The following is a 25,827-nucleotide window of genomic DNA, read 5'->3' as shown; positions in this document are numbered from 1 at the left end:
GCGCTATCTCTACTGCACAGCAGGTGGTTATTATAGTTCAGCTCAACGAATGCCGCTGTCTAGGCAGTCTATTTTGCGCAGTTCAATTGCAACCCTAGACCACCTCTAGCACCATGCTATGCCGTTCCAAGGTGCGTGGTCAGTTTTTGGCGTCGTGTAGGAACAGGGGGGCCCCCTAGCGAAACCTGCTGGTCCCTAGGCCTCGCCAATAATCAACAGCCCCCGGAGTCCCACACGTACGATTGCCCTCTTTGTGTGGTCCTCCATCCACGCCAGGGACAAGTTTCTTTTTGAGGTGTGCCAGGTTGCCTCCAGCGCGCATCAGTTGGCAGGGCCCTATTTAGTTCCAGGACCCCTTCCTCGTATGGAATTATGGCAGCTTGTCCATTACTTGGGCCGCCTCCCTGGAGCTGCAGCGTGCCCCGGCGTAGCAAGCCGTGCTCCGTGGCAGGCCCTCGTGAGAGTCCCAGGCCGCTCCTTCCTCCTTCTAAGGGCGGGCGTCTTTACCTTCGTAGGTCCTGTCGCGGGGCCGCCCAGCTGCTGGTGACTTCGCTGCCTCGCCCCGCCGGCCAGGGGCTCCGTCGGGCGGCGAAGAGGAAGGGGGAGGTCTACGGCCGCAGTGTCCCGTCTTCTTTCCTGCCGCGGGTCGCACCTCGGTTCCGGCTCCTTGGTGCCTCGAGGCTTCGCCGTCTGGTTATGGGGGGCTAAGACAAAGCCGTTGCCCCAGCGCAGTCCGTGTGTGGAGAGAGACCAACGCGGGTGGTTCCCAGCTGGCTCGTTGGGCTCGCGTTGTTCCGGATTAGAGTCCGCTGGGCGCCGCCATCTTGGGTGGTCGAGGGGCGCCTCTTCCCCGGCCTCGTTCAGGGCCAGCTGGCTTCCGCTTTCTCCTGAAAGTGGGGTCCGATCACGAGGGAGAGGTTCCCCTTTCAGCTGAAGTTAATTTCAAAAAGAGTATAGCTGTATTTACAGCGCAATTCCGCAGGAGGCAGGAGCTCCTCAGATTCACGGCTTTACGGCATGCGTTATGGCCACGCCCCCCTGTCAGGATGAAAATTGATCTGAGCCTACGCTATATTCAACAAAGGATTTTGAGGCGTCTCTTCTGGACCCCAGATAAAATCCATAGACTAGGATTAAGAGATGATGATATGTGCTGGAGTTGTTCTAAGGAAAGGGGCACTATGCTACACATGTTGTGGGAATGTACAAGGGTTAGGGATTTTTGTAGTGATATCCTAAATAGGGTGGACTTTGTTTGGAATAGGACTTTCCCAAGAACGCCATTAGCTGTACTTTTGAAATCTCAAATTGCGACTCGTCATCTGAGTTATGTGGCATTATGCTGGGTTAACAAAGTCTTGTTGGTGGCGACGCGGCAAATTCTACGTCTGGAAAACTAGGAAAAAGCCATGTGTTGATGAATGGCTAGTGCATTTGCAGCTTCTTTCTCGTTTTGAAAAAATTTAATTTGAAGCTTTACATAGGGAAGAGTTTTATAATGAACAATGGAGTGTATTCAATGAGTTCTACACATTAACTTTGTCAGAGCAAGTTGTAGTTAGGTTTAGAATCCAAGTTGGGTGAAGAATAGGGTTGGGGGGGATTTAGATGTTTGTCTATGTCTTGTCTAAATGTCTTATGTGTTTATATATAATATATATACTTATCATGTTTTTGTGTCATTTTGTAGTTAGTCAGATTATTATAGATTGTATCTTCTTGTTACCTTAAAATTGTTTCTGTTTTACCTGTTCTTATTTACTTTTAGGTTGTTGTAGTTTCTTAATACTCTGATTATTATTTTAGAAAAAATATGTGTTCTCTACGTTGACATGATGTAACTATTGAAAATTCAAATAAAGATTTTTTTAAAAAATGGTGTCACATGGTCCCTCAACTCCCCTGCTATTCAGTTAGGAGATAAGTGCATTGAATGTGGCCAAGATTGGAAACAGGAAAGAAGACTGCCACTCTCTGCACTCTCTGGTTCCTCTCCTGAGCTGTGTACTGTTTCTATTTTTTTTAGGGGGCTGGAGGGGGAAGGTTTGATCTTATTTTTGATTAAACACCTTTTTACATCAAACTTACAACTGGCATTGATGTTTTCATCTTTAACAACAGAACCTATAGCATTTTACATACCTTATTCACCAAAACGAAAAATACAAATCACAACCATAACAATGTATACATACAATTTCACCAAGTAATAAAATAGTAATAAAATAGATAACCTACTATCCAAATTCATACAATTCATCTAGCCCAATTAAAATCTTCATCACAAAATAAAAAACCCAAACCTACAAAAAACATACATCTTATAAAACAATTACAGTATATTAATCCTTCACATTTCATTGTCCGCTCAGAGCTTCATCTATTCTAACCATTGTTTCCATATATAAAAAGAAGCAGCAGGTATGACCAGTGAGCACCCCATATAGAAGGTGGACCAAAACAGATCCGTTGTGTAACCACCTTCTGCATTAATACATTTATCATGCCCTTTCCTATACTGGAGAAGCAAAGCTTCTCAGGCAGTGTGTATGTGCATGGACGTTTCTATGTATGTATCACAATGCCAGAACTGTGTATTTGCCCACACTTAGCACACTTAGTACACAATACACAATGTGTGAAGCATAAAACATCATACAAGCACATAATGTTTGTAGGAGTGCGGAGTGCCTCAAGCGTCCTGTGTATCCTCTTCCCTTTACAACATCTTCACCAAACCCTTATTCGACCTCCTGGATTCCCTGAGCATAGCATACACAAACTATGCAGACGACACCCAAATCCTCCTCCCACTGTCTGGCTGCTATGACACCGACTCTACCATGATCAACAATATATACTCAATTATCCAAGCCTGGATGGCTACTAACCACTTATGCCTCAATGATGACAAAACCAAGATTCTGCTAGCTTGCTCCCCACCCATGCTAAAAAAGCTCAACTCTAAATTCTCAGAATTTACGATAGACGGTATGCAAATTCCTGTCCTAACCACAGTAAAAACATTGAGGCTTTATCTGAATGCATCCCTCTCCCTATCCAGACAAGAGAACGCAGTTTCGTCCTCCGCTACATATACAACCAAACTCATTAACGCAGCAAGACAATGGCCCTCATTCCGAGTATGGTGGTAGTCATGGCGCTATTTGCGACATGACTGCCTCCCATACCGGTACCGACTCCGGTTTTGTTCAATGGGGACTTACCGGTCCATTCCGACCTTGGAGGGACCGGTAAGTCCCCATTTACCAAATCATTCCCCATTCACATTTGAGCCCCGATAGAAATTTTCAGCGCAAGCGTGCGAAAGCGTGCAAATCGCAGTAACAAGTGCGAAAATCACAGCGAAACCCGCACACAGCGATTCATGGAAGTCCGTGCGCGTGGAAATTCCAGGATGTGCGCCAAAATTCTGCGTGGCGCACACTGGCGCACACGTCTCCAAACAGCGTGCGCTACGCGCACAGTGAAATCGCACATAGCGCGGCGCACACAACAAAAGTAGGAGGAACAGGGGGCGTGACACACGGAATGGGGAACAACTCGTGAAAATGTGGGCGTCACGGGGGAAGTACAGGAGGCAAGTGTGTGGAACGCCCACACGCACGTTCAAAACACGTATTCATGGAATCGAACGGGGCTAAGGCGTGCGCCAAAAAAGATGCGCTAATCAGGAAACAAGTACGCCAGCAGGAAGCAGGCGTACGTGGACACGCGCAGCATAAAAGTGCGTGCAAACAACAAACAAGCACAGACGCCAGGATGAATATACCCTTCCTAGCAGCAGTGGTCGTGGGATACCGCAGGAGGAGGAGGAGGATAGTCAGGCCCAGAATTTTTACACCTAGAACAAGCCTATTTGGGATGCCTGATGACCAGGTGTATGGGAGGTACAGGTTTCCACCTCACATAATACTCGACCTGGTCAGTGAGTGGGAGGATGACCTCACATCACCCACCCTGTGCTCCCAAGCACTCAGCACCCTGCATAAGGTCCTCAATGTACTGCACTTCTTGGCCACTGGATCATTTCAGTGGACAAGTGCCATAGTGGGGGGGGGGGTGTCACAGGCCACGCAGTCACGCTGCCTACACCAGGTCTTGGCCATCATGACTGCACGACCATCAGTCCGCAGGCACATATGCCTGCCCAGAATACCTGCAGAAAGGCATGCTGTCGTCCAGGATTTTTACGGGGTGGCACACTTCCCCAAAGTGCTAGGTGCCATTGACTGCACCCATGTGGCTCTACGTCCTCCCAGGGCGTCTGAGCACATCTATAGAAACGGCAAGCACTGGCATTCCATCAACGTCCAGGTAGTATGTGATGCCAAGGGAATCATCACTTCAGTATATGCCAACTATACAGGGTCTACCCACAACAGTTTTATTTACAGAATGTCAACCCTAAACTGGGACCTAGAAGCTGGGCAGCATGGTGATACATGGCTGCTCGGTGAGTATAAATGCCACAGCACATGCATGCATGTCACATACTGAGTAATGTCATAACCCCACTAATGATACTCATCACCACCTCCCCAGGGGACAGTGCCTACCCTCTGAGCACCCACATGATGACGCCAATTCGGAACCCCACCACGCCACCCGAGGTAAGATACAACACAGCCCACATTGCAACCCGGGGCATAGTGGAGCGCACATTCGGAGTGCTCAAGTCACGCTTTCGCTCCCTTGACCGTTCTGGCGGGCAGCTATTATACGCTCCCCCAGTAGTGTCCAGGAACATAGTGGCAGCATGTGTCCTGCACAACGTTGCAACACGCCGGGGTCTGCCGGTGGACATGGTGGTACCCCCACATCCCCAACCACATGCACGCCCGTTGCGCATGGGAGGGGAAAGGGCACGGGGTGAGGCAGCCCGTACGCAGCTGGTGGCTAATTACTTCACCTAAAATCACACCCCTGTGGAGTGCACACAGCCCTGGCACATATCATCTGACAATCAATGATGATGACATAAGGGACAGTCAACTGTCACAACCATACCGGCCTGAGATTGGTCACATGGAAGTGTTACATTGTGTGCATCCCTACCCACACAAACCCCACCAATGCTGTGTCATCAAAAGACACACTTCTATGCTGCTAAAATCATTACCCCCTTGCAAAATACAACATGACAACAGTGCCATATCACCCAACCTCTCCCCAGCACCGCCACCCAACACACCATGGCATGTCATGCTATATGAGAGCAAACAGAGCAATCCCCAAAACATGACACAAGTGTCAAAGTACAGTGTCCCTAATGGAAACTGCCCACACACAATATGCTCCCAGTAATGTAGAACTAACAACGCACATGACCAAATACTTACCAACAATACAATGCAGCTACACAACCTCAAACATAGCATAAACATGACAGTACTAAGTTAAAATAGTGGTAGTCTTACAACCTGATCATGCCAGCACATCGGCCACTTCCAACTGTACAGTGCTGCTGCCACGCAAATGTCTAAGTGCACTGCTTACAACATGAACTCCATCTCCAAAGTAGACAGCCTTGTGAAGACATGAGGAATTAACCTGCAAATTAAGCGAAAGACATGGATGCGCAAGCACATAGCAATACACCATGCAGTGTACAATGCAACAACAATATCCACTAGGAATGTATACACAGTATTGACTACAGACTGCCCACACAGCTCATGGGAGTCCAACGTCACCGTGTAAGTCACTGTCACTTGGGCACACCCTTTGCAAGCCCATGGAAACGGGAAGCAGGAGGGGTATGTGTCTCACGAACCCAAGCATCTAACCCAAACTCAGGACAAGCCTGCATGTGCCCAGCCGGAATACAGTGGATGCCCACGGGAGCCACACAAGGCAACACACTGTAAAAAAAAATCAAAAATCAAAAATGGCCATGTGGGGGCTGGAGGGGGGAGGCCACCCAGGAGGTCCGAGGACAGGGTGTGCACCAACACCCACCTGTGTGAATGTTGGGAAAAAAAACACCTCCATGGGCTCATGGCCTGCACGGCTATGCCAATGTGGGAGAACTGTTGCTGACGCTCTCATCACCCTCTACTGCTGCCACAGGAGGTGGTGCTGCCACAGGAGGTGGTGGTGCTATGGGAGGCAGCCCACACAAAGCCCTGGTATGGTCCTCCATGGCAGCAAGCATGCGGTGTGGAAGGTCTCGTTCTGGAGGATTATAGTGCGGAGATCCCCATGCAGCACCTGACGTGATGCCCGGATCTCCTCCCGAGTTGCCTGCATCTCAGCTGAGAGCGAACGTGTGAGCCGCTCCAGCTGCTGTTCTGTCCTCAAGTTAGTGGAAGCCTCAAGGTCAACAAGAGTCTCCCTGAGGTGATGGAGTTCTACCCTCAGGGCTTCCCTGTGGCTCTGGGACTCTATTGATATCGATTGGCGTAGAGTCTCCAGTGCCACCCGCCTGTCCCTGTTGGACGCCAACATGTCCTCCCTGTGTGATTGGCAAATGGAGTCTGTTGCCTGCTGTAGTTGCTCCATCTGCCTTTCAGGGGGGACAATGGAAGTGGCCACCCTCTCCATTGCTTGAGCCATCATCTCAACTGATGCTGCCTGTTGGGTTGCCATACCGTACATGGATTGTTCCCATGCGGTATTGCCTGGTGGCGTACGGCCACCGTGTTGGCGGGCACCCCACCTGTTTGGGGCAAGGCGATCTGCGCCTTGCTGTGCCGGCACTGCCTGAGGGTGCAGGACTGCATTCCCCCTCTGATCTGCTGGCCCAGGAACAGGATCAGATGTTGTGGAGTGTGACCCTGCATCCGTAACCGCCAAAGGCGGACTTACCAACACTGACATCCCCATAGAGGGTTCTACCCCTGGTACAGGTTGGTTGGACAGAACAGAATCCCTGCCAGACACACTTACCTGCGACGCCACATAGGTCTCATCATCCGAATCAGCACCTGAACAGAGCTCTGGGGAGGTGCACCCAGAGGCACCCCTCGACAGAATGTTCTGCAGTAAGATTGGGTACTCACCCAGCACCACACCACGTCCCCCACTGGTGCCCGGTCGTGCCTGAGATTCCTCCTGGGTCTGCACCATCTCCTCAACCTCAACAGCATCAATTGCGTCATCCCCTGCAAAAACATGAAAGACAAAAAATGGAAACAGGCATTAGCACCATAGCACACAAATAGGCCTGACAAGCTACAGAACCAGTACATGATTTACACATGTCCCACATGACTAGAACCCTCCCATGTATGCACTGTCACAGAGTTGGAAGGGGAGGCAAAAGGCAGACACTGATGACACCAAGATGGAAGAGCAACACATTTGCTGCATGCTGGGTAGCACTGCCATCACACATTGGCCTGTGAGTGGCATGTCCAATACACATACATGACACATGCCATCACACAGATGGCATGTACCATTGCCATGGTACATTCCACAAGTACATCCATATGTCAGTGAATTAATACTGTCAGCCATCCATGTGAGATGGACATGATGAGATGAAAAATGCTACATAGTGTGACAAAATAGGCATGTGCCACACACTGCAACACATCCAGTGTACAAAAATACAGTGATTGCAGGCCGATGTACACATCAATGGTTGTGCACTTCAACATGACAGGAAAGAACTATCATGTTACACATTCAAACAGGCCCCAAAAATTCCTGTGAGCAGGCCAATACTCAATTAGCCTGAATGGTCAAATCATTCACCTAACAGGGTAACACATGTGGGCCAATGTGGGGTTCTTCAATGATAGAAGCATGTCACAAATGTGACAATAGGGCTGAGGAATGCGTAGCAAAAGTGGGAGAATTGAATCAATCAGCCTGAACGAACACTGAAAAATTCAAACAATGTTGTTGCAAGATGCCACTTCAAGGGCAACTGCCGTAATGTTGCGCTAAATTACTAATGTGGGCTGAAGGGATACTGTCACACCCAAATCCAAGGCCGCTGAATGTTTTGGATGAAGCACATGGGTGACCCATACCACTCAGGCACACACACCCTCACCTGGCACTCAATCAGAACCCGTACCCAAACAACATACACATGCATTACACACACATGCATGGGCACGCACCGGACAATGCATCATAATCAGGTAGTCCTCCCACACCTTGGATCTGTTCCTCTACGACAAAGGCCCTAGCAACAGACTCATGTTCAGTGAGTTTGTTGTCCTCTTGTGGAGACCCACCACCAGTCAGCAGAGTAGCGGCATGATTTGAGTCCAGCTTGTTCTTTGCTCTGCGTTTCAGGTCATTCCACCGCTTGTAGCAATCATCAGCTGTGCGCCTCACAAATCCAAGGGCATTTATGCGGTCGGCGATGGTGCCAGTGTGCCTTACGTTGACCAGGTGTGGTCTTGCACCGTGCAGTCACCAGCATTTCGTGGCTATGTGCCGACAGATAGCCCACAAGTGCATCAAGTTCCGGATCATTGAAGCAAGGCTTCCTTGAGGTACCGGAGTGTGTAGCCGTGTCTGGGGTCTCAGCCTGTCATGCCAGAGCATCCTTCTTCCTCTTCTTTAAAGGTGGAGCAGAGCCAGAGTGGCTTACGCCGCTCTGGTCAGTAGGGGCAGAATCACTGGTGGACTGGGTAGTAGGAGTGTGGGAATGCACAATAACCATAGGTCTTGATGCAGGCATTGGTTGCAGGTTAATGTTGGCAGGGGGAACGTCAGTTTGATGGACTGGGACTGACACTGTCCTGGCTGGGAGAGTCAGAGCTGGGGCGGATGGAGCTGCAGCTGCCCCTGCAGCCTCCCCACCCTGCATACTTGGGGCAGCAGATGACATAGCTGCCCCAGATCCACGTGGATTGGTGACAACAACTTGCACCGCCACACATGGCCTAGACTTGCTGATCTGGAAGTCAGCCAGGGAGTCATCCTGTGCCAGGTCAGGTGCCACAATGGGCTGGTCCAACAGGGGCTGAGCTTGGATGGTGTCAGCCACGTTTCCCTCAACCATGGGGGGGGGCATGGGTGTCACTGATTGTTCCTCCACACATGGGGGCATAGGGACACCCTGCAAATCCCGGCCACGTCCCCTACCGCGCCCACCACGCCCACCTCTTGAGGGTCGGCCACCTTTGCCTCCCTTACCGCTTGGTCGCCTCCCAACCATGGCACTGATGTTGTTGTGCGTTGTTGTTGCAGTAAACTATTGTCCTGGGCAATTGGGGGTCAAAGGGGTAGGATACCAGATGGAATTCGTACCCTAGTGCTCTAACAAGGCTGTCTGTGACCCCTGGGGGAAGATGATGGGTCACGCAACGCACAGGCAGCCCAATATCAAAAATAAACGTGCATGCAACCCCTCGTAGACCACGTGAATGAAAAAATGAACCTGCACTACGCTGTGGCACCCAGAAACACAAAAATAAGCGTACGCGTAATACACGCAGCCTACAATGACCTCTGAAGGGGAACGCGACACACGGGGCAAGCACAGTTGCTAAGTACGTGTGGAACTCACCGTCTGCCTGGAAAAAGAACGTGAAAAATACGCGCGTGTTGGCAACACCCCCGCCAAAAGAAGAAAATTGTACGCTGTCTGAGGAGACAGGACAAAAGGAGAAGTGATCTGTCAGAGACAACAGGGAGTACGAACTAGAAACGCTGTGAAGTAATTGCGTGTGAACCGACAAGAAGTACAGATTTCACCCACTCGCTCACCACGAAAAGCAGGTACAAGGAAATGGCGTCCTACACGCAGCATTTAAACCGGCCCACACGTACATGTCAGAGACGTGTGTACGCGAGCACTTTCCTCCAATTACACGCGATGACACTCAGACGTGCAGTTTTTCCACGTGTGCTCTGTCATCAAGTGCTATGAGGGAAACGCCCTCGCGCGTAATGTAACTTACGCGCTAAGGGCCTTTGGTCCAATGGAATCGCGTGCGTGTGCTGACGCACTTACGCGCTAAGGCCCTTTCCTCGAATTACACGCTGACGTGCAAGATTTTCACGCGCCAAAACACTCCATATCAAGCTGGCCACGCAAAAACACACGGAAGACCATGCTTCTGCCCAGAAGGCCGAATTACTGCCCCCAGAGACCAGAGCACGCTCCCACCTGCCATCTGCTGCTGCCTGACTGCCTGCTGCCCACGTGCCCTGCCATTTGCTGCGTGCACGTCTACCAGGGGTGTAGTTGCTGTGACCACCCCTGCTGGAACCGAAGACTCCCGACTGGGATTCCATCGCTCCACAGCCCAGCCCCAGGACCCAGTTGCCCACCCACTCCTGCCTCTGGGGTTGCCATGTCCAGCACTACACCATCTGGCAGCACTGGCAACCCCCAGCCAGAGAGACAGAGGGCCACCAGCTTCAGTGCCACCGAAGTTGGTGTCCTGGTGGAGCAAGTCGTGGGGCAGTAGGATGCCCGCTTTGGAAGTTTGTGCGCCGACAAGGAAGGATGGACCAGGATCTGGATGGACATCGTGACTGCCATCAACGCGGAGGGGGTGGCAGTCCGCGACTTACAACATGTCAAGAAGCGCTGGGACGACTTCAGGTCCAGGACCCTCAACACGGCCCGGTGCCTCGCTAAGGCAGCGGATGCCAAGGGGCGCCGGGGCAGCTGTCAGACCATCAAATGAGGGTCCTGGAACGCATATGCCCAGCGTTCTACGTCCAGATCCTTGAGAAGCAGACCCATCTGGAGTCGAGCGGTAAGTGTACATGCATGTTGATGGTATGCTGTGCGTGCCGTGTTGTGCCAGTAGTGTGCAGGTTGCACATGTGTTTATGTAGGGCCATGTAGGGATGTGTATGAACATGGGCGTGTGGCTGCCACATGTGAGTCCTCTCAAGTGTGAGACAAATTGATGGTGTATGTGTTGATAAGCATGCTGGCCATATGCAGTTGTGGGAGCACACAGGTTTCAATCTCTCCATATGTACATTGGCATGGTTGTGGCACAGATGGTGGTTCATAATTCATGTATCTGCACTGTATACATGTGCATGTATGTGTATTTCACAAGTGTGCAAATGTGATGCATCATGGATGCATGTGACACTGATATGGAGAAGGATGAATGGCAGATGTGACAAACAGTTGCAGGAGATGTAGACATGCATGTAAGTGTGGTGGCGTGTGTGCATGTCTAGTGCACTCCCTGTGTTTCATGTGATGTCTGGCTCACCTTTGGCTGCTCATGCTGTTGTATGTGTATGGATGTTGCTGGCCGTTGTGATATGGCTGTGGAATAGCTCATGTGTGTTAGTTGAAATGACATGTGTGTTGGGGATTGCGATGCCATGTCTGAAGTTTGACCCTGCCACTCATGTGGAACTGTCATGTGTGTATCAGTCCATTGTACAGTGACCTGATGCTTGTCTCCTATCTCTCCCTGTCTGCAGCGTCAACTGATGGAGAGGGCGGAGAGTGTGCTGTGGAGCACAGCGGCAGGGATCGCACTGCCAGCCGGAGATGCAAGGCCCGGCTCCCCTCCCAGGTTGTGATCTCGTCGGCGAGTGAGGAGTCCGGTGCCGCGTCCCAGGCCGCAGCTGCTGAGGGTAGGTCCAAGAGGCGGAGGTCAGAGTTGGACTCCTCGGCAGCAGAAGGGGCAGCTGAGATTCCACAGGGTCCGACGGAGGAAGATGGCACGGAGTCATCCAGGTTGGTGGGGGGTTTGGTGGAGGAGGAGGCCGTGCAAGGGACAGACATAGGGTCTGGAGGTGGGGATTCCACTGGTGCTAGTGGTGCAGTGCAGGGGCAGGGACAGGAGGCAGCACAGGCCACCACGGAGGTGCCTGTGTGTAATCCTGTCCCCGATCCTGTGACTGCATCATCCCGCACCAGCAGGGATGCCTACGTCCAGACCCGTTTTCAGGGAGGGGATCCGCTTGCAACAACTGGCCTTCCTCTCCCTGCGGACGTGGCTATCCGGGACCGGGTTGAGCCTGTCATGGGTGGGGTGGCGTTGCGTCAATGGGCCATGCGAGCTGACCTGCAGTCTTTTCATGAGGAGACTGCACGTCTTCTCGGATGGCTTGTTTACCGCGTTGACCTACTGGGACAGGTCACCAGGGCCGGATTCCTCTGTTTTCTGGACCTTGATCCGACCACTTCCTCAACTGAACCCCCTATGCCCCAGTCGTCCTCCATGCCATCTTCCCACCCATGTATCACCTGGGTACCCTGTGGAGCTGCCTCTGACCCTGCGGCCAGGCTGGTGGAGGACACATCCCTGCCACAGTCGGGAGTCGGACGTCCAGCAGGGGTGGCCACCTCAACAACTGCACCCCAGCCGGAGGAGGATGTGCAGGCAGCAAGAGCCAGGGCACAGGTAGAGGCACAGCAGCAGCAGCAACAAGGTGGGAGCCATCATGGCTTGGGGACTTCGACATCGGAGGGGCAGGCATCGGCCAGAGGGCAGGAGGACCCAGGACGGAAAGTGTCTTCCTTGTGGCAGCGGTTAGGCCATGCTATAGATGCGGAGCAGCAGCGGGCAGAAGAGGCACGGCTCACAATGGTCAGGGCGGAGAACTCCATGCGGAGGTCCCTGAGGCGGGCCGAGTGCCTCGAGGCAATTCGCAGGGAGTTGGAGGAGAACATGTCGTCGTCCCTGCGAACCCTCTGGGCCATGGAAGAGGACCGCCTCCAGGACATTGAGCAGGAGTTCGATGATGCCCTGGCCCGGGACATCCAAAAGTGAGTCATCGGACTAGTCCGCTGCCCTTGTAAATAGTTTTTAGAGTTAGGTTTCCTTTATGTTTTTCTTTTATTTGTGGTCAATGGACAATGCCACCCAAATTTGTACATAGTTATATTTTTAGGTAGTTAGGTAGGTAGGTTTCATTTGTTTGTTTGGGATCATGGACCCTTTACATCTTTGGACAATGGATTGTATATAGTTTCATCATGTATCCTTTTTTTTTTGTTTTGCATTATGGACATGGAGCAATGGAATTTTTTTTCCCCGGACAATGGATTGTAAATAGTTTGACTATGGATTGATTTTTTTCTTATTTTTGGTTATGAACATGAAGCAATGGATTTCTTTTTTTTTTTTACATTTCCTTTGGATTTGCGTTGATGGAGGCTGACTTCGGACTGTTTTTCTTTCAAATTTATGTGGATTGGTTATCATTTTCATTCAATCATCATTTTCACATGCTTTTCATTTCATGTTTCATATTTTGGTATGCTTTCATTTCATTTTTGATTTCATGTACAGAATACATTTTCATTTTTTAGTTCCATGTGTGGGATTCACTCATTGGGTTGATGCATGTGAAAATGTGGGTTTACACAAGCAATGCCAACCAGTGTATGTGTGTGACGGACATGTGTTGATGTACATAGTTGACTTTTGGTTTGTGTCATGAGATCAGCATTTCACTGCTGGGGGGTGGGGGTGCAAGGGGACATGAGTGGGACTTGAGTGGGGACCTGCTGGCTGGTGCCCTTTACTGCTGGGGGGTTTGGGTGCTGGGGGACATGAGCGGGGGCCTGCTGACAGGTGCCCTGCACTGCTGGGGGGCGGGGGTGCTGGGGGACATGAGTGGGACATAAGTGGGACATGAGTGGGGGCCTGCTGGCAGGTGCCCTGCACTGCTGAGGTGTGGGGGTGCTGGGGGTCATGCGTTGTTGATCAGTAGTGCAAGGTGACATGTGGCTTGGCTGGGGGCCATGCCCATGGTGGATGGGCTACCTGCGGGACATGACCAGGGGTGCAGGGTAGTCCCCTGTGGTGTGGGCTGCCTGCAGGGTCCGTGGAGGGTGTAGAGGGAACACCTGGGAGGACACACACTGCCAAATCACGTGTAGGACTCCCCTGCACCCCCGAAATACATGTACCCTGCTGAAATGGCGTGTGAGACTTCCCGCGAACCCCGTAATACACGGACCCCGCTCACACAGTGCCAATATTCCTGGGGTTCGCGTGAAATTTCACATGCGAAAGGGCCCTGTGCGAGCAGGGTACGTGTATTACGGGGTTCGCAGGAAGTCTCACACGCCATTTCAGCAGGGTACGTGTATAACTGGGGTTCGTGTGAAGTTTCACACGCGAAAGGGCCCTGTGCGATGGGGGTACGTGTATTACGTGGTTCGCGGGAAGTCTCACACGCCATTTCAGCAGGGTACGTGTATTTCGTGGTGCAGGGGAGTCCTACACATGATTTGGCAGTGTGGGGCCTCCCAGGTGTTCCCTCTATACCCTCCACGGACCCTGCAGGCAGCCCACACCACAGGGGACTACCCTGCACCCCTGGTCATGTCCCGCAGGCAGCCCATCCACCATGGGCATGCCCCCCAGCCAAGCCACCTGTCACCTTGCACTACTGATCAACAACACATGACCCCCTGCACCCCCACCCCCCAGCAGTGCAGGGCACCTGCCAGCAGGCCCCCACTCATGTCTCACTCATGTCCCACAGCACCCCCGCCCCCCAGCAGTGCAGGGCACCTGCCAGCAGGCCCCCACTCATGTCCCACTCATGTCCCCCAGCACCCCCACCCCCCAGCAGTACAGAGCACCTGCCAGCAGGCCCCCACTCATGTCCCCCTGCACCCCCACCCCCCAGCAGTGCAGGGCACCTGGCAGCAGGCCCCCACTCATGTCCCCCAGCACCCCCACCCCCGAGCAGTGCAGGGCACCTGCCAGCAGGCCCCCACTCATGTCCCACTCATGTCCCCCAGCACCCCCACCCTCCAGCAGTGCAGGGCACCTGCCAGTAGGCTCCCACTCATTTCCCCTTGCACCCCCACCCCCCGGCAGTGCAGGGCACCTGCCAGCAGGCCCCCACTCATGTCCCACTCATGTCCCCCTGCACCTCCACCCCCCAGCAGTGCAGGGCACCTGCCAGCAGGCCCCCACTCATGTCCCCCAGCACCCCCACCCCCCAGCAGTGCAGGGCACCTGCCAGCAGACCCCCACTCATGTCCCACTCATGTCCCCCAGCACTCCCCACCCCCCAGCACTGCAGGACACCTGTCAGCAGGCCCCCACTCATGTCCCACTCATGTCCCCCAGCAACCCCACCCCCAGCAGTGCAGGGCACCTGCCAGCAGGCCCCCACTCATGTCCCCTTGCACCCCCACCCCACAGCAGTGCAGGGCACCTGCCAGCAGGCCCCCACTCATGTCCCACTCATGTCCCCCTGCACCCTCACCCCCCAGCAGTGAAATGCTGATCTCTTGACACAAACCAAAAATCAACTATGTACATCAACACATATACGTCACACACATACACTGGTTGGCATTGCTTGTGTAAACAAACATTTTCACATGCATCAACCCAATGAGCGAATCCCACACATGGAACTAAAAAATGAAAATGTATTATGTATATGGAATCAAAAATGAAATGAAAGCATACCAAAATATGACACATGAAATGAAAAGCATGTGAAAAAGATGATTGACTGAAAATGAAAACCAATCCAAAATAATTTGAAAGAAAAACAGTCCAAAGTTACCCTCCAACAACGCAAATCCAAAGGAAATGTAAAAATAAATCTCCATTGCTTCATGTTCATGATACAGAAAATAAGAGAAATCGATCCATAGTCCAACTATATACAATCCATTGTCCAAGGATGTAAAGGGTCCATGAGCCCAACCAAGAAAATTGAAACCTACCTACCTACCTACCTAAAAAATATAACTATATACAAATTTGTGTGGCATTGTCCATTGACCACAAATAAAAGGAAAACGAAAGGAAACCTAACTCTAAAAACTATTTACAAGGCCAGCAGGCCCCCACTCATGTCCCACTGCACCCCCACACCCCAGCAGTGCAGGGCACCTGGCAGCAGGCCCCCACTCATGTCCCCCAGCACCCCCACCCCCCAGCAGTGCAGGGCACCTGCCAGCAGGCCCCCACTCATGTCCCCTTGAACCCCCACCCCCAGCAGTGCAGGGCACCTGCCAGCAGGCCCCCACTCATGTCCCCTTGAACCCCCACCCCCAGCAGTGCAGGGCACCTGCCAGCAGGCCCCCACTCATGTCCCACTCATGTCCCCCTGCACCCCCACTCATGTCCCCCTGCACCCCCACACCCCAGCAGTGCAGGGCACCTGCCAGCAGGCCCCCATTCATGTCCCCTTGAACCCCCACCCCCAGCAGTGCAGGGCACCTGCCAGCAGGCCCCCACTCATGTCCCACTCATGTCCCCCTGCACCCCCACTCATGTCCCACTGCACCCCCACACCCCAGCAGTGCAGGGCACCTGGCAGCAGGCCCCCACTCATGTCCCCCAGCACCCCCACCCCCCAGCAGTGCAGGGCACCTGCCAGCAGGCCCCCACTCATGTCCCACTCATGTCCCCCAGCACCCCCACCCCAGCAGTGCAGGGCACCTGCCAGCAGGCCCCCACTCATGTCCCCTTGCACCCCCACCCCACAGCAGTGCAGGGCACCTGCCAGCAGGCCCCCACTCATGTCCCCCTGCACCCCCACCCCCCAGCAGTGCAGGGCACCGGCCAGCAGGCCCCCACTCATGTCCCCCTGCACCCCCACACCCCAGCAGTGCAGGGCACCTGCCAGCAGGCCCCCACTCATGTCCCCTTGAACCCCCACCCCCAGCAGTGCAGGGCACCTGCCAGCAGGCCCCCACTCATGTCCCACTCATGTCCCCCTGCACCCCCACTCCACAGCAGTGCAGGGCACCTGCCAGCAGGCCCCCACTCATGTCCCCTTGCACCCCCACCCCCCAGCAGTGCAGGGCACCTGCCAGCAGGCCCCCACTCATGTCCCACTCATGTCCCCCTGCACCCTCACCCCCCAGCAGTGAAATGCTGATCTCTTGACACAAACCAAAAATCAACTATGTACATCAACACATATACGTCACACACATACACTGGTTGGCATTGCTTGTGTAAACAAACATTTTCACATGCATCAACCCAATGAGCGAATCCCACACATGGAACTAAAAAATGAAAATGTATTATGTATATGGAATCAAAAATGAAATGAAAGCATACCAAAATATGACACATGAAATGAAAAGCATGTGAAAAAGATGATTGACTGAAAATGAAAACCAATCCAAAATAATTTGAAAGAAAAACAGTCCAAAGTTACCCTCCAACAACGCAAATCCAAAGGAAATGTAAAAATAAATCTCCATTGCTTCATGTTCATGATACAGAAAATAAGAGAAATCGATCCATAGTCCAACTATATACAATCCATTGTCCAAGGATGTAAAGGGTCCATGAGCCCAACCAAGAAAATTGAAACCTACCTACCTACCTACCTAAAAAATATAACTATATACAAATTTGTGTGGCATTGTCCATTGACCACAAATAAAAGGAAAACGAAAGGAAACCTAACTCTAAAAACTATTTACAAGGGCAGCGGGCTAGTCCGACGGCTCACTTTTGGATGTCCCGGGCCAGGGCATCATCGAACTCCTACTGAATGTCCTGGAGGCGGTCCTCTTCCATGGCCCCGAGGGTTCACAGGGATGACATGTTCTCCTCCAACTCCCTGCGAATTGCCTCGAGGCACTCGGCCCGCCTCAGGGCCCTCCGCATGGAGTTCTCCGCCCTGACCATCGTGAGCCGTGCCTCTTCTGCCCGCTGCCGCTCCGCATCTATGGCATGGCCTAACCGCTGCCACACGGAAGACACTTCCAGTCCTGGGTCCTCCTGCCCTCTGGCCGATGCCTGCCCCTCTGATGTCGAAGGCCCCGAGCCATGATGGCTCCAACCTAGAACCTGCTCCTGCTGCTGCTGTCCATGTGCCGTGTCTGATGGTGCCTGTACATCCTCCATCAGCTGGTCTCCAGTTGTGGTGTCCACCCCTGCTGGGCCGCCGACTCCCGACTGTGGCAGGGATGTGAGCTCCACCAAGCTGGCTGTGTTGGTTTGGCCAGGTCCACAGGGGGCCCTGGTGGAATCTGGTCCGGAAGACGGTGTGGAGAATGACTGGCGCATAGTCTCCACAGAGGAGGAGAGGTCCGCCAGAGTGCGCAACACATGTAGGGACCCACCAACCAGGACGGAGCCCATACGTTCGTGGGACCCCTCATCCGCAGGTAGTGGAGAGGCAGATGACTTGGCACTCTCCCCTACCTGCGGACGGGCCTGGGACGGGGCCTCCCTGCTGGTGCATGGTAGTGCAGTCACAGGGTCAGGGACAGCGACCTGTGCTGCCTCCTAACCCTGGCCCTGGACTGCACCACTTGCACCAGTGGTACTACCCCCACCAGGCCCCATGTGCGGCTCAGTAGCGGGCTCCTTCTCCTCTGTGGAGACCACCAACCTGGATGTCTCCACACCGTCTTCCACATTGGAAGCCCCTGTGGGGGCTCACCCGGCCCTTCCGCCACAGCCGTTGTGGCAGATGCAGCACTAGCCCTCTCGGTCCCGGATGATGGTAATTCCTGGGAGGGTGGCTGGGCTTTGCGTCGCCGCGCAGTGGAGGCATCCCCGCCGCTTTGCTCCACAGCGCCATCTCCGCCCTCTTCTTCACTTGACGCTGCGTAGAGGGAGACATAAAACACAAGCATCAGGGTACAGTACAAAATACCCTAGACAGGAAGCAATAACACATGAGTGGCACTGTCAAATGTCACTTCCATCCTGTCATTCCACAACACATGGGTGAATGCACACAACACACATGCAGAAACAGTCCTGGCGCCTGCAATCAACATCAACATCCATGTAGAAGGCCCCCTGTAAACCAAGATGTTGCCTTCAAAATCACATGCAGCCATGGCGTTTCAAAGTCACAAACACACTTCTCTGGCACACACACCCACATGTGCACCATACATGTACATGACATCAGCACCCATTCCTCACCCCCCCCTTCATGTCCAGGAACACAGACAGCCATGCTTTCATGTGTGCATTCCGCATAGAGCTCCCCATGTTGCATTAAAACACATGCACCAACCATGTGGTTCACACATAACTGGTCTCACATGCATGACCATGATGTCCCTGCACACACACATCCATACATGGCCTATGTCACACATACAGGCAAGCATCAGACTAGCAGCACACTGCAACATGCCCTGTCTCACACAGCAATGCTTGGCCACTTACCTCTCAACTCTGGATGGGTCTGCCTCCGTAGGATCTGGGCGTGGAGCGCTGGGCCTACCCGTTCCAGGACCCTCATCTGAATGTTACTCATGCGTGCCCAGCCCCCCTCTGCGAGGCGCCGGGCCTTGTGGAGGGTCCTGGACCTGAAGTCCTCCCAGCGCTTCTTGACGTGCTTGATGTCGCGGGTTGCCAGCCCCTCCGCGTTGATGGCAACCACTACGTCGTCCCAGATCCTCTCCCGTCCTTCCTTGTTGGCGCGTGATGTTCCAAAGAGGGCATCATAATGCCCCAGGACATGCTCCACCAGGACACCAACTTCGGTGGCAGTGAAGCTGGTGGTCCTCTGCCTCTCTGGCTGGGGGTTGCCAGTGGTGCCAGATGGAGATGTGCCCAACATGGCAACCCCAGAGGCAGGAGTGGGTGGGCAACTGGGTCCTGGGGCTGGGCTGTGGAGCGATGGTATCCCAGTCGGGAGTCTTCTGTTCCAGCAGGGGTGGACACAGCAACTGGATCCCTGCAGATGGCTGATGTGCAGGCACTAAATAGCAGGGCACGTGGGCAGCAGACAGGCAGCTGCAGATGGCAGGTGGGAGCGTGCTCGGGGCTCTGGGGCGCAGGAAAATGGCCTTCAGGGCAGGAGCGTGGTCTTCCGTGTGTGTATGCGTGGCCAGCTTGATACGGAGTGATTTGGCACGTGAAAAATGTGCACGTCAGCGTGTGATTCGAGGAAAGGCCCTTAGCGCGTAAGCGGGTCAGCACACGTACGCGATTTCATTGGACCAAAGGCCCTTAGCGCGTAAGCGCATCTGTGACGTATCACGCACGGGCGTTGCCCTTTGGCGTGTGAAACTTCCCGCGCACCCCCGAAATACACGTGGCCGGATCCAATCGCGTGTGTGACTTCCCGCGAACCCCCGTAATACACGTACCCTGCTGAAATCGCGTGTGAAACTTCCCGCGAACCCCAGGAATACACGTACCCCACTCGCACAGGCCCTTTCGCGTGTGAAACTTCCCGCGCACCCCCGAAATACACGTACCCGAATCCAGTCGCGTGTCTGACTTCCCACAAACCCCTGTAATACACGTACCCTGCTGAAATCGCGTGTGAAACTTCTCGCGAACCCCAGTTATACACGTACCCCACTCGCACAGGTCCTTTCGCGTGTGAAACTTCCCGCGCACCCCCGAAATACACGCACCTAGATCCAATCGCGTGTGTGACTTCCCGCGAACCCCTGTAATACACGTACCCCACTCGCACAGGCCCTTTCGCGTGTGAAACTTCCCGCGCACCCCCGAAATACACGTACCCGGATCCAATTGCGTGTGTGACTTCCCGCGAACCCCCGTAATACATGTACCCTGCTGAAATCGCATGTGAAACTTCTCGCGAACCCCAGTTATACACGTACCCCACTCGCACAGGCCCTTTCACGTGTGAAACTTCCCATGCACCCCCGAAATACACGCACCCAGATCCAATCGCGTGTGTGACTTCCCGCAAACCCCCGTAATACACGTACCCCACTTGCACAGGCCATTTCGCGTGTGAAACTTCCCGCGAACCCCGTAATACACATACCCTGCTCCAATCGTGTGTGAAACTTCACGCGAACCCCAGTAATACACGTTCCCCGCTTGGCTTTGCTGTTTGTCAGCCCTGTAAACTGGTCCAGGGTTAGCGCAGCCCTTTGCGCTGAATTGGGGATTTTGATGGCTTTTCCTTGCGCGAGGGCGTTCTTGTGGGCGTAACTGACGCTGCTGCAGGGTCGCTGCGCCACTCTGCGCCACGGCTGGTTTTGGAGGCTAAAATCCATGAATACGCTGTGCGCGGAAATCGATTTTAGCGCACGCGGCTGGCGCAGACATTCGCGCATGCACACTGTGCGCCAGCCGCGTGTGCCACTTTTGTGCGAAATTCTATGAATTACCCTGACAATTGCTTGTGTGTTAGAAAGGCTATGAGTCCTTTACTGTCAATATCTAGAAATACAGTATTATATGGGGAACAAGCGAACATTTGTGACAGAGAACAACACAATAAGTTACAAAAATCCTTCTTTCGGGGGACAGCGATGATACACTGCAGTTTGAAAGATGCGTCTACACCGGGGTGTTTCAGCCGTCTATGTGGGCTTGATGTGCCTCATATCTGACATGGCCTTCAGGACGGGGTGCTGTATGAATATGATACTCGTTGAGTGCTATGGGAATTAATGGCCACAGGCACTCTGGTTCGGGTTTCAATCTCATCTGAGGGGTCCCAATGGGGTCCTCTAAAAAGAGGCTTCAATCTCTTGAGTGTGGAAATGAGTTCGCCTTGCCAGGAGGAGGTGTCCTGTGCGGCTAAGACGCTTGCTAGCATTCCGCGAGGGGCTTTCGCTTTGGCCGCACGCTACTTGCGAGCGTCTTAGCCGCACAGGACACCTCCTCCTGCAAGGCAAACTCATTTCCACAGTAAAGAGATCGAAGCCTCTTTTTAGAGGACCCCATTGGGACCCCCTCAGATGAGATTGGACCCCGAACCAGAGTGCCTGGGGCCATTAATTCCCATAGCACTCAACAAACATCATATTCATACAGCACCCCGTCCTGAAGAAGGCCGTTTCAGATATGAGGCACATCAAGCCCACATAGATGGCTGAAACACCCCGGTGTAGACGCATCTTTCAAACTGCAGTGTATTATCGCTGTCCCCCGAAAGAAGGATTTTTGTAACTTATTGTGTTGTTCTCTGTCACAAATGTTCACTTGTTCCCCATATAATACTGTCTTTCTAGATATTGACAGTAAAGGACTCATACCCTTTCTAACACACAAGCAATTGTATTTCTTAGTTTGTATGCCTTTTGTGTTGTTTTTCCTTGTATGACCGAAAAAAATGATTGATGTTATAATGTTTGTACCCCATTTTATGTTGATCTATGCAACTTTATATAAAATCAAGAGTTTTCCATAAATGGGTACAACGGATTGAGTTCTTTAAGTACACTCATATGGTGACAGGGTAAAGGAGAGTGCCTGAGCAAATATCCAGACCTATTCAAGTGTATCTTTGTTCCGTAAGTAGCCCTCCTGGGCAGAAAAGGTTCCAAACCAGGAGCCCCTTTTTTAAGTCTGTGGTCCTATTGTGCATGATCTATCCCAACCCGTTGCAAATAATCAAAAATTGAAGGGCTGCACATCTTAGTCGCACCATTTGGCTTTCCAGATATTTTGGACCACAACTCCCACCAGCCCTAGCTAACATAATCAATAGCGCGATATCAGAGGAGTCGTATCCGGAATGCAGTAGGTTGTAGACCTCTGTCTTAGTTAATCAAAATGTACCCTTATGGTAATACTCTGACCTCTCTTCTACCCAAACCCATCACAGTTATTCCCATTATAATCCCGTTTTTCATGTCATAGAATTCCAGTGAATCTAGAAAGAGAATGTTGAAATTGCACAGTGTGGGGCTAGTGTATATAAAGTTTTTGTTGTTCTTGATTTGGCTGGCACGCTGATTTTGTCTTTATATTTGGCCATGTCTTTTTTGCAGAACAGAAATTGAAGGATACGCTGTTACTAGAAGAAGGCGGGGCAGACAGCCTGCATAGTCTAAGAGCTACAAGAGAATTCCAACATGGTGGTAAATGTACATTTTATGTATCAACCCTTAAAAGTAAAATTTCACGTGAAATTAATTTTAATTCAGTGACTGCTTCATATGTGTATATATATATATATATATATATATATATATATATATATATATATATATATATACATATATATATTCGATGTCACAATATGTGTTCATAGCACCAGGTGCCATCATTTTGAATAGTTAAATGATAGCAATAAAGAATCTCAAGACATAGAAAATTAAATGCATTCATATTTTCTTGACATTCACTTTTGAGTTTGATCAGTACAAGCGACTATATAAAAGGAAGGTTGGTCTCAAGTCTCTGGACTTCTGACGCTGGTACCCGTGGAGCACATAAGCATGTTTTGCTTTTTCAAGCAGATCCATATTGTGGACTGCTTCAAGTTTTTGAGGTCCCTCGCTTTTTGGCTTGCCCTCTCCCATTCTTCCCTGGCAATGGTCAAGAGTCCCGAATAGATCTATCTGGTGGACTTCATTAAGAGTTTGAAGTACCTAAATGAACCCCATCTATCCACTTGTCACATCTTGGTGACGGCCCTGATCATCTGATAGAATATGCCAAACATGGTTGGTGTTTTTTTGAAGATTCCCACATTTTCAAGTGAGGCTCTGGTGAATTCATGTCACCTGCTATGTACCATGGATTATTTACCAGCTAAAAAAGATTGTGGCACTTCTATTGGTTTCATGGCCTGTATTAGGTTACATTAGAAGAACAGAGACATGTCGGGCTGTGTCTAAACGCAGATTGATGTTTGGCTTTTGCCGGGTACTTATATTATTGTGGCCCCTGAAAGTAAGATTCTTGCTTATTTTAGTAATATGTCTGATATTAATTCATTTTAATAATCGTTTTAGGAAGCAGCCTGATAACTTGGCTTTGCTCCTTAACAGGGATTGTATATTCTTTTCAGAATTGTATTATTTATTTCTGAAGTGCTACTTTAGTAACATATTTCACTCACACTCCTCCTACAGTGGTTCTTGGTACTCCCACACTCTGCGAGCATGTGGCCAATGCTATTGGGGTATAATCTCCAAGTAATGTATCCTGGCACTCCTCTCATGGTTCGATTTACATCATCCTCGAGCCATCCAGGATGACTCTGTGTTTGGATTCTATGCACAAATGCTCTATCTAAGACCGCATACTGCCTTGCGCAGGCCGTCCCGTTTGTGCGAGTGCCCCCTGATACTTCTCGCTAGCGGCGAGTGCCTGGCCGGCGACAACGATGTGTGCCTTTCTGCCTCATCCCTCTTCTTCTAGACTCTGCCATTTCCCCTACTTGCCCGAGTCTACCACTTCCTTGCCTGCGTCGTGCCTGCAACACATCCATCTCTGACTTTCAGCCGAATACTCGGCTCGCAACATGTACGGAAGCATATTGCTTGTGTTTACTTAGTCCAATGCTGTTCATGTAATGTTTCCCTAACCCACGTGGTTTGACTCTTGTAGTATACTTTTAAAACTAGCAATTTACATGGAAACATGCCAAGTTTACCTTTCTTGCATACTGCTAATTGTGTGAGATGCCTGTAATACATCTTATCTTTATCTTGTATCATAATGCGAGGCCTGTGACATGCCTGTATTGTCTCACTGCCCTGCCACTCACATTTGCCTACATACCTGATGTAGCCCCCATACCATGAGGCATGGTTTTGCCAGATTCTGCACCCACCTGTTTGTCTCACCTATCTGACCGTCCCTGTATATCTGTATACCTGATGTAGCACCCTTACCATGAGGCGCTGCTTTGCCAGATTATGCACCTACTTGATTTGTCTCATTTTGTTACTAAAACTCAGGACATTCTGTCCACCCTCTCTTCCTCCTCCTTCTCCTTCTCCTACTCCTCCTCCTCCTCCTCCTCTTCTGGCCTGCCTGTTGCCTCCTCTGCTCCTCCCTTCTCTTCCTTTCCCTTGTTTACCCCAGCCGATGTTTCTAGACAAGTCTGATCTATGAAAGTGTCACCAAAACAGGTTCTTCCCTGTTCTTCAAGAACCATCAAGGACCACTTCGAACCCTTGCTCCAGCCCTGGGTCAATTTCTGCAATCACTCTTTTGCCACTGGAACTTTCCCCTCCCCCTGAAGCACTCCCTTGTGCACCCCCTCCTCAGGAAGCCCTCTGCCAACCCTTGCTCTCCAGCTATCGCCTGATATCTATCACTCCTTTCATGGGCAAACTCTTGGAAAAGCTGCCCATCTCCCAGCTTAACCTTCACACTGAATATGTTGGTTGTCTCCATGACCAGCACTATGGCTTCAGAGCGGCCAGAAGCACGGAAACTGCTCTCCTGAACATCCACGAAGACCTGCTCTCCAACCTTGACTCTAACCTTCCTTCTGTCCTCATTCTCCTCGATCTTTCTTCTGCTTTCGACGGTTGTAGGTCAAAGGATCGACAACCAAAGGATCGAATGGTCAAAGGGTCGACACCAAAGGACCGAAAACAAAAGGATTGAATTTTTTTTTTACATTTTCTTTTGGGTGGGGGGGTTCCCTCCAACCCCTGTTTTTTGTGGGTCCCTCCCCAACCCCCGTTTTTTGTGGTAAAAAACACTTTTTTCCATAAACGAAAACCCCCCCAAAAAATGTAATTTAAAAAAAAATTCAATCCTTTTGTTTTCGGTCCTTTGGTGTCGATCCTTTGACCATTCGACCCTTTGTAGTCGACCCTTTGACCGGACACCGCTTTCGACACAGTCAACCATACCATCCTGCTTAAGCGCCTCCGTGATAACCTGGGTATCGCTGATCAGGCCCTGGCCTGGCTGACCTCCTTTCTCACTGACCGACCATCTTAGGTCCAACTAGAGTCCTTCCTCTTTTCGATCTCTCTATCTACATTTGGTGTTCCCCAGTGGTCTAACCGCTCCCCTTGGTTGTTCAAGCAATACCTGGCACCTCTCGCCCACCACATCGCTGCTCACTGCTCCAACTTTCAGTGTTATAAGGATGACACTGAGCTCTCTTTCAGGCTCTTCTTGGCCTCTACTCCTTCTCTCATTCCTGACTGTCTGTCTACAATTCAGGAGTGGTGTGCCGCCAATGATCTCTGCCTTAATGCCAGTAAGACGGTGATCCTCCTCATTGGAACACCAGCTTCCT

The 25,827-nt window shown here is 51.6% G+C and overlaps 1 protein-coding gene across 4 annotated transcripts in view; it reads left to right on the top strand.

The window, feature by feature from the left end:
- Positions 1-25,827, top strand: part of LRRC63 (leucine rich repeat containing 63) — a 418,560-nt gene that overhangs the window by 164,063 nt on the left and 228,670 nt on the right. For 3 of the 4 annotated variants that reach the window (XM_069640387.1, XM_069640383.1, XM_069640385.1), the window contains one exon: positions 22,604-22,693. In XM_069640387.1, coding sequence (XP_069496488.1) covers positions 22,604-22,693 — 90 coding nt within the window. The remainder of the gene's footprint in view (positions 1-22,603; positions 22,694-25,827) is intronic. The other variant, XM_069640384.1, reaches the window with a different exon arrangement.

Source organism: Ambystoma mexicanum, chromosome 7q (genome assembly GCF_040938575.1).
Source record: "Ambystoma mexicanum isolate Mex_15411 chromosome 7q, UKY_AmexF1_1, whole genome shotgun sequence".
NCBI classification, from domain to species: Eukaryota; Metazoa; Chordata; class Amphibia; order Caudata; family Ambystomatidae; genus Ambystoma; species Ambystoma mexicanum.
This window is presented reverse-complemented; position numbering and strand designations above follow the sequence as displayed.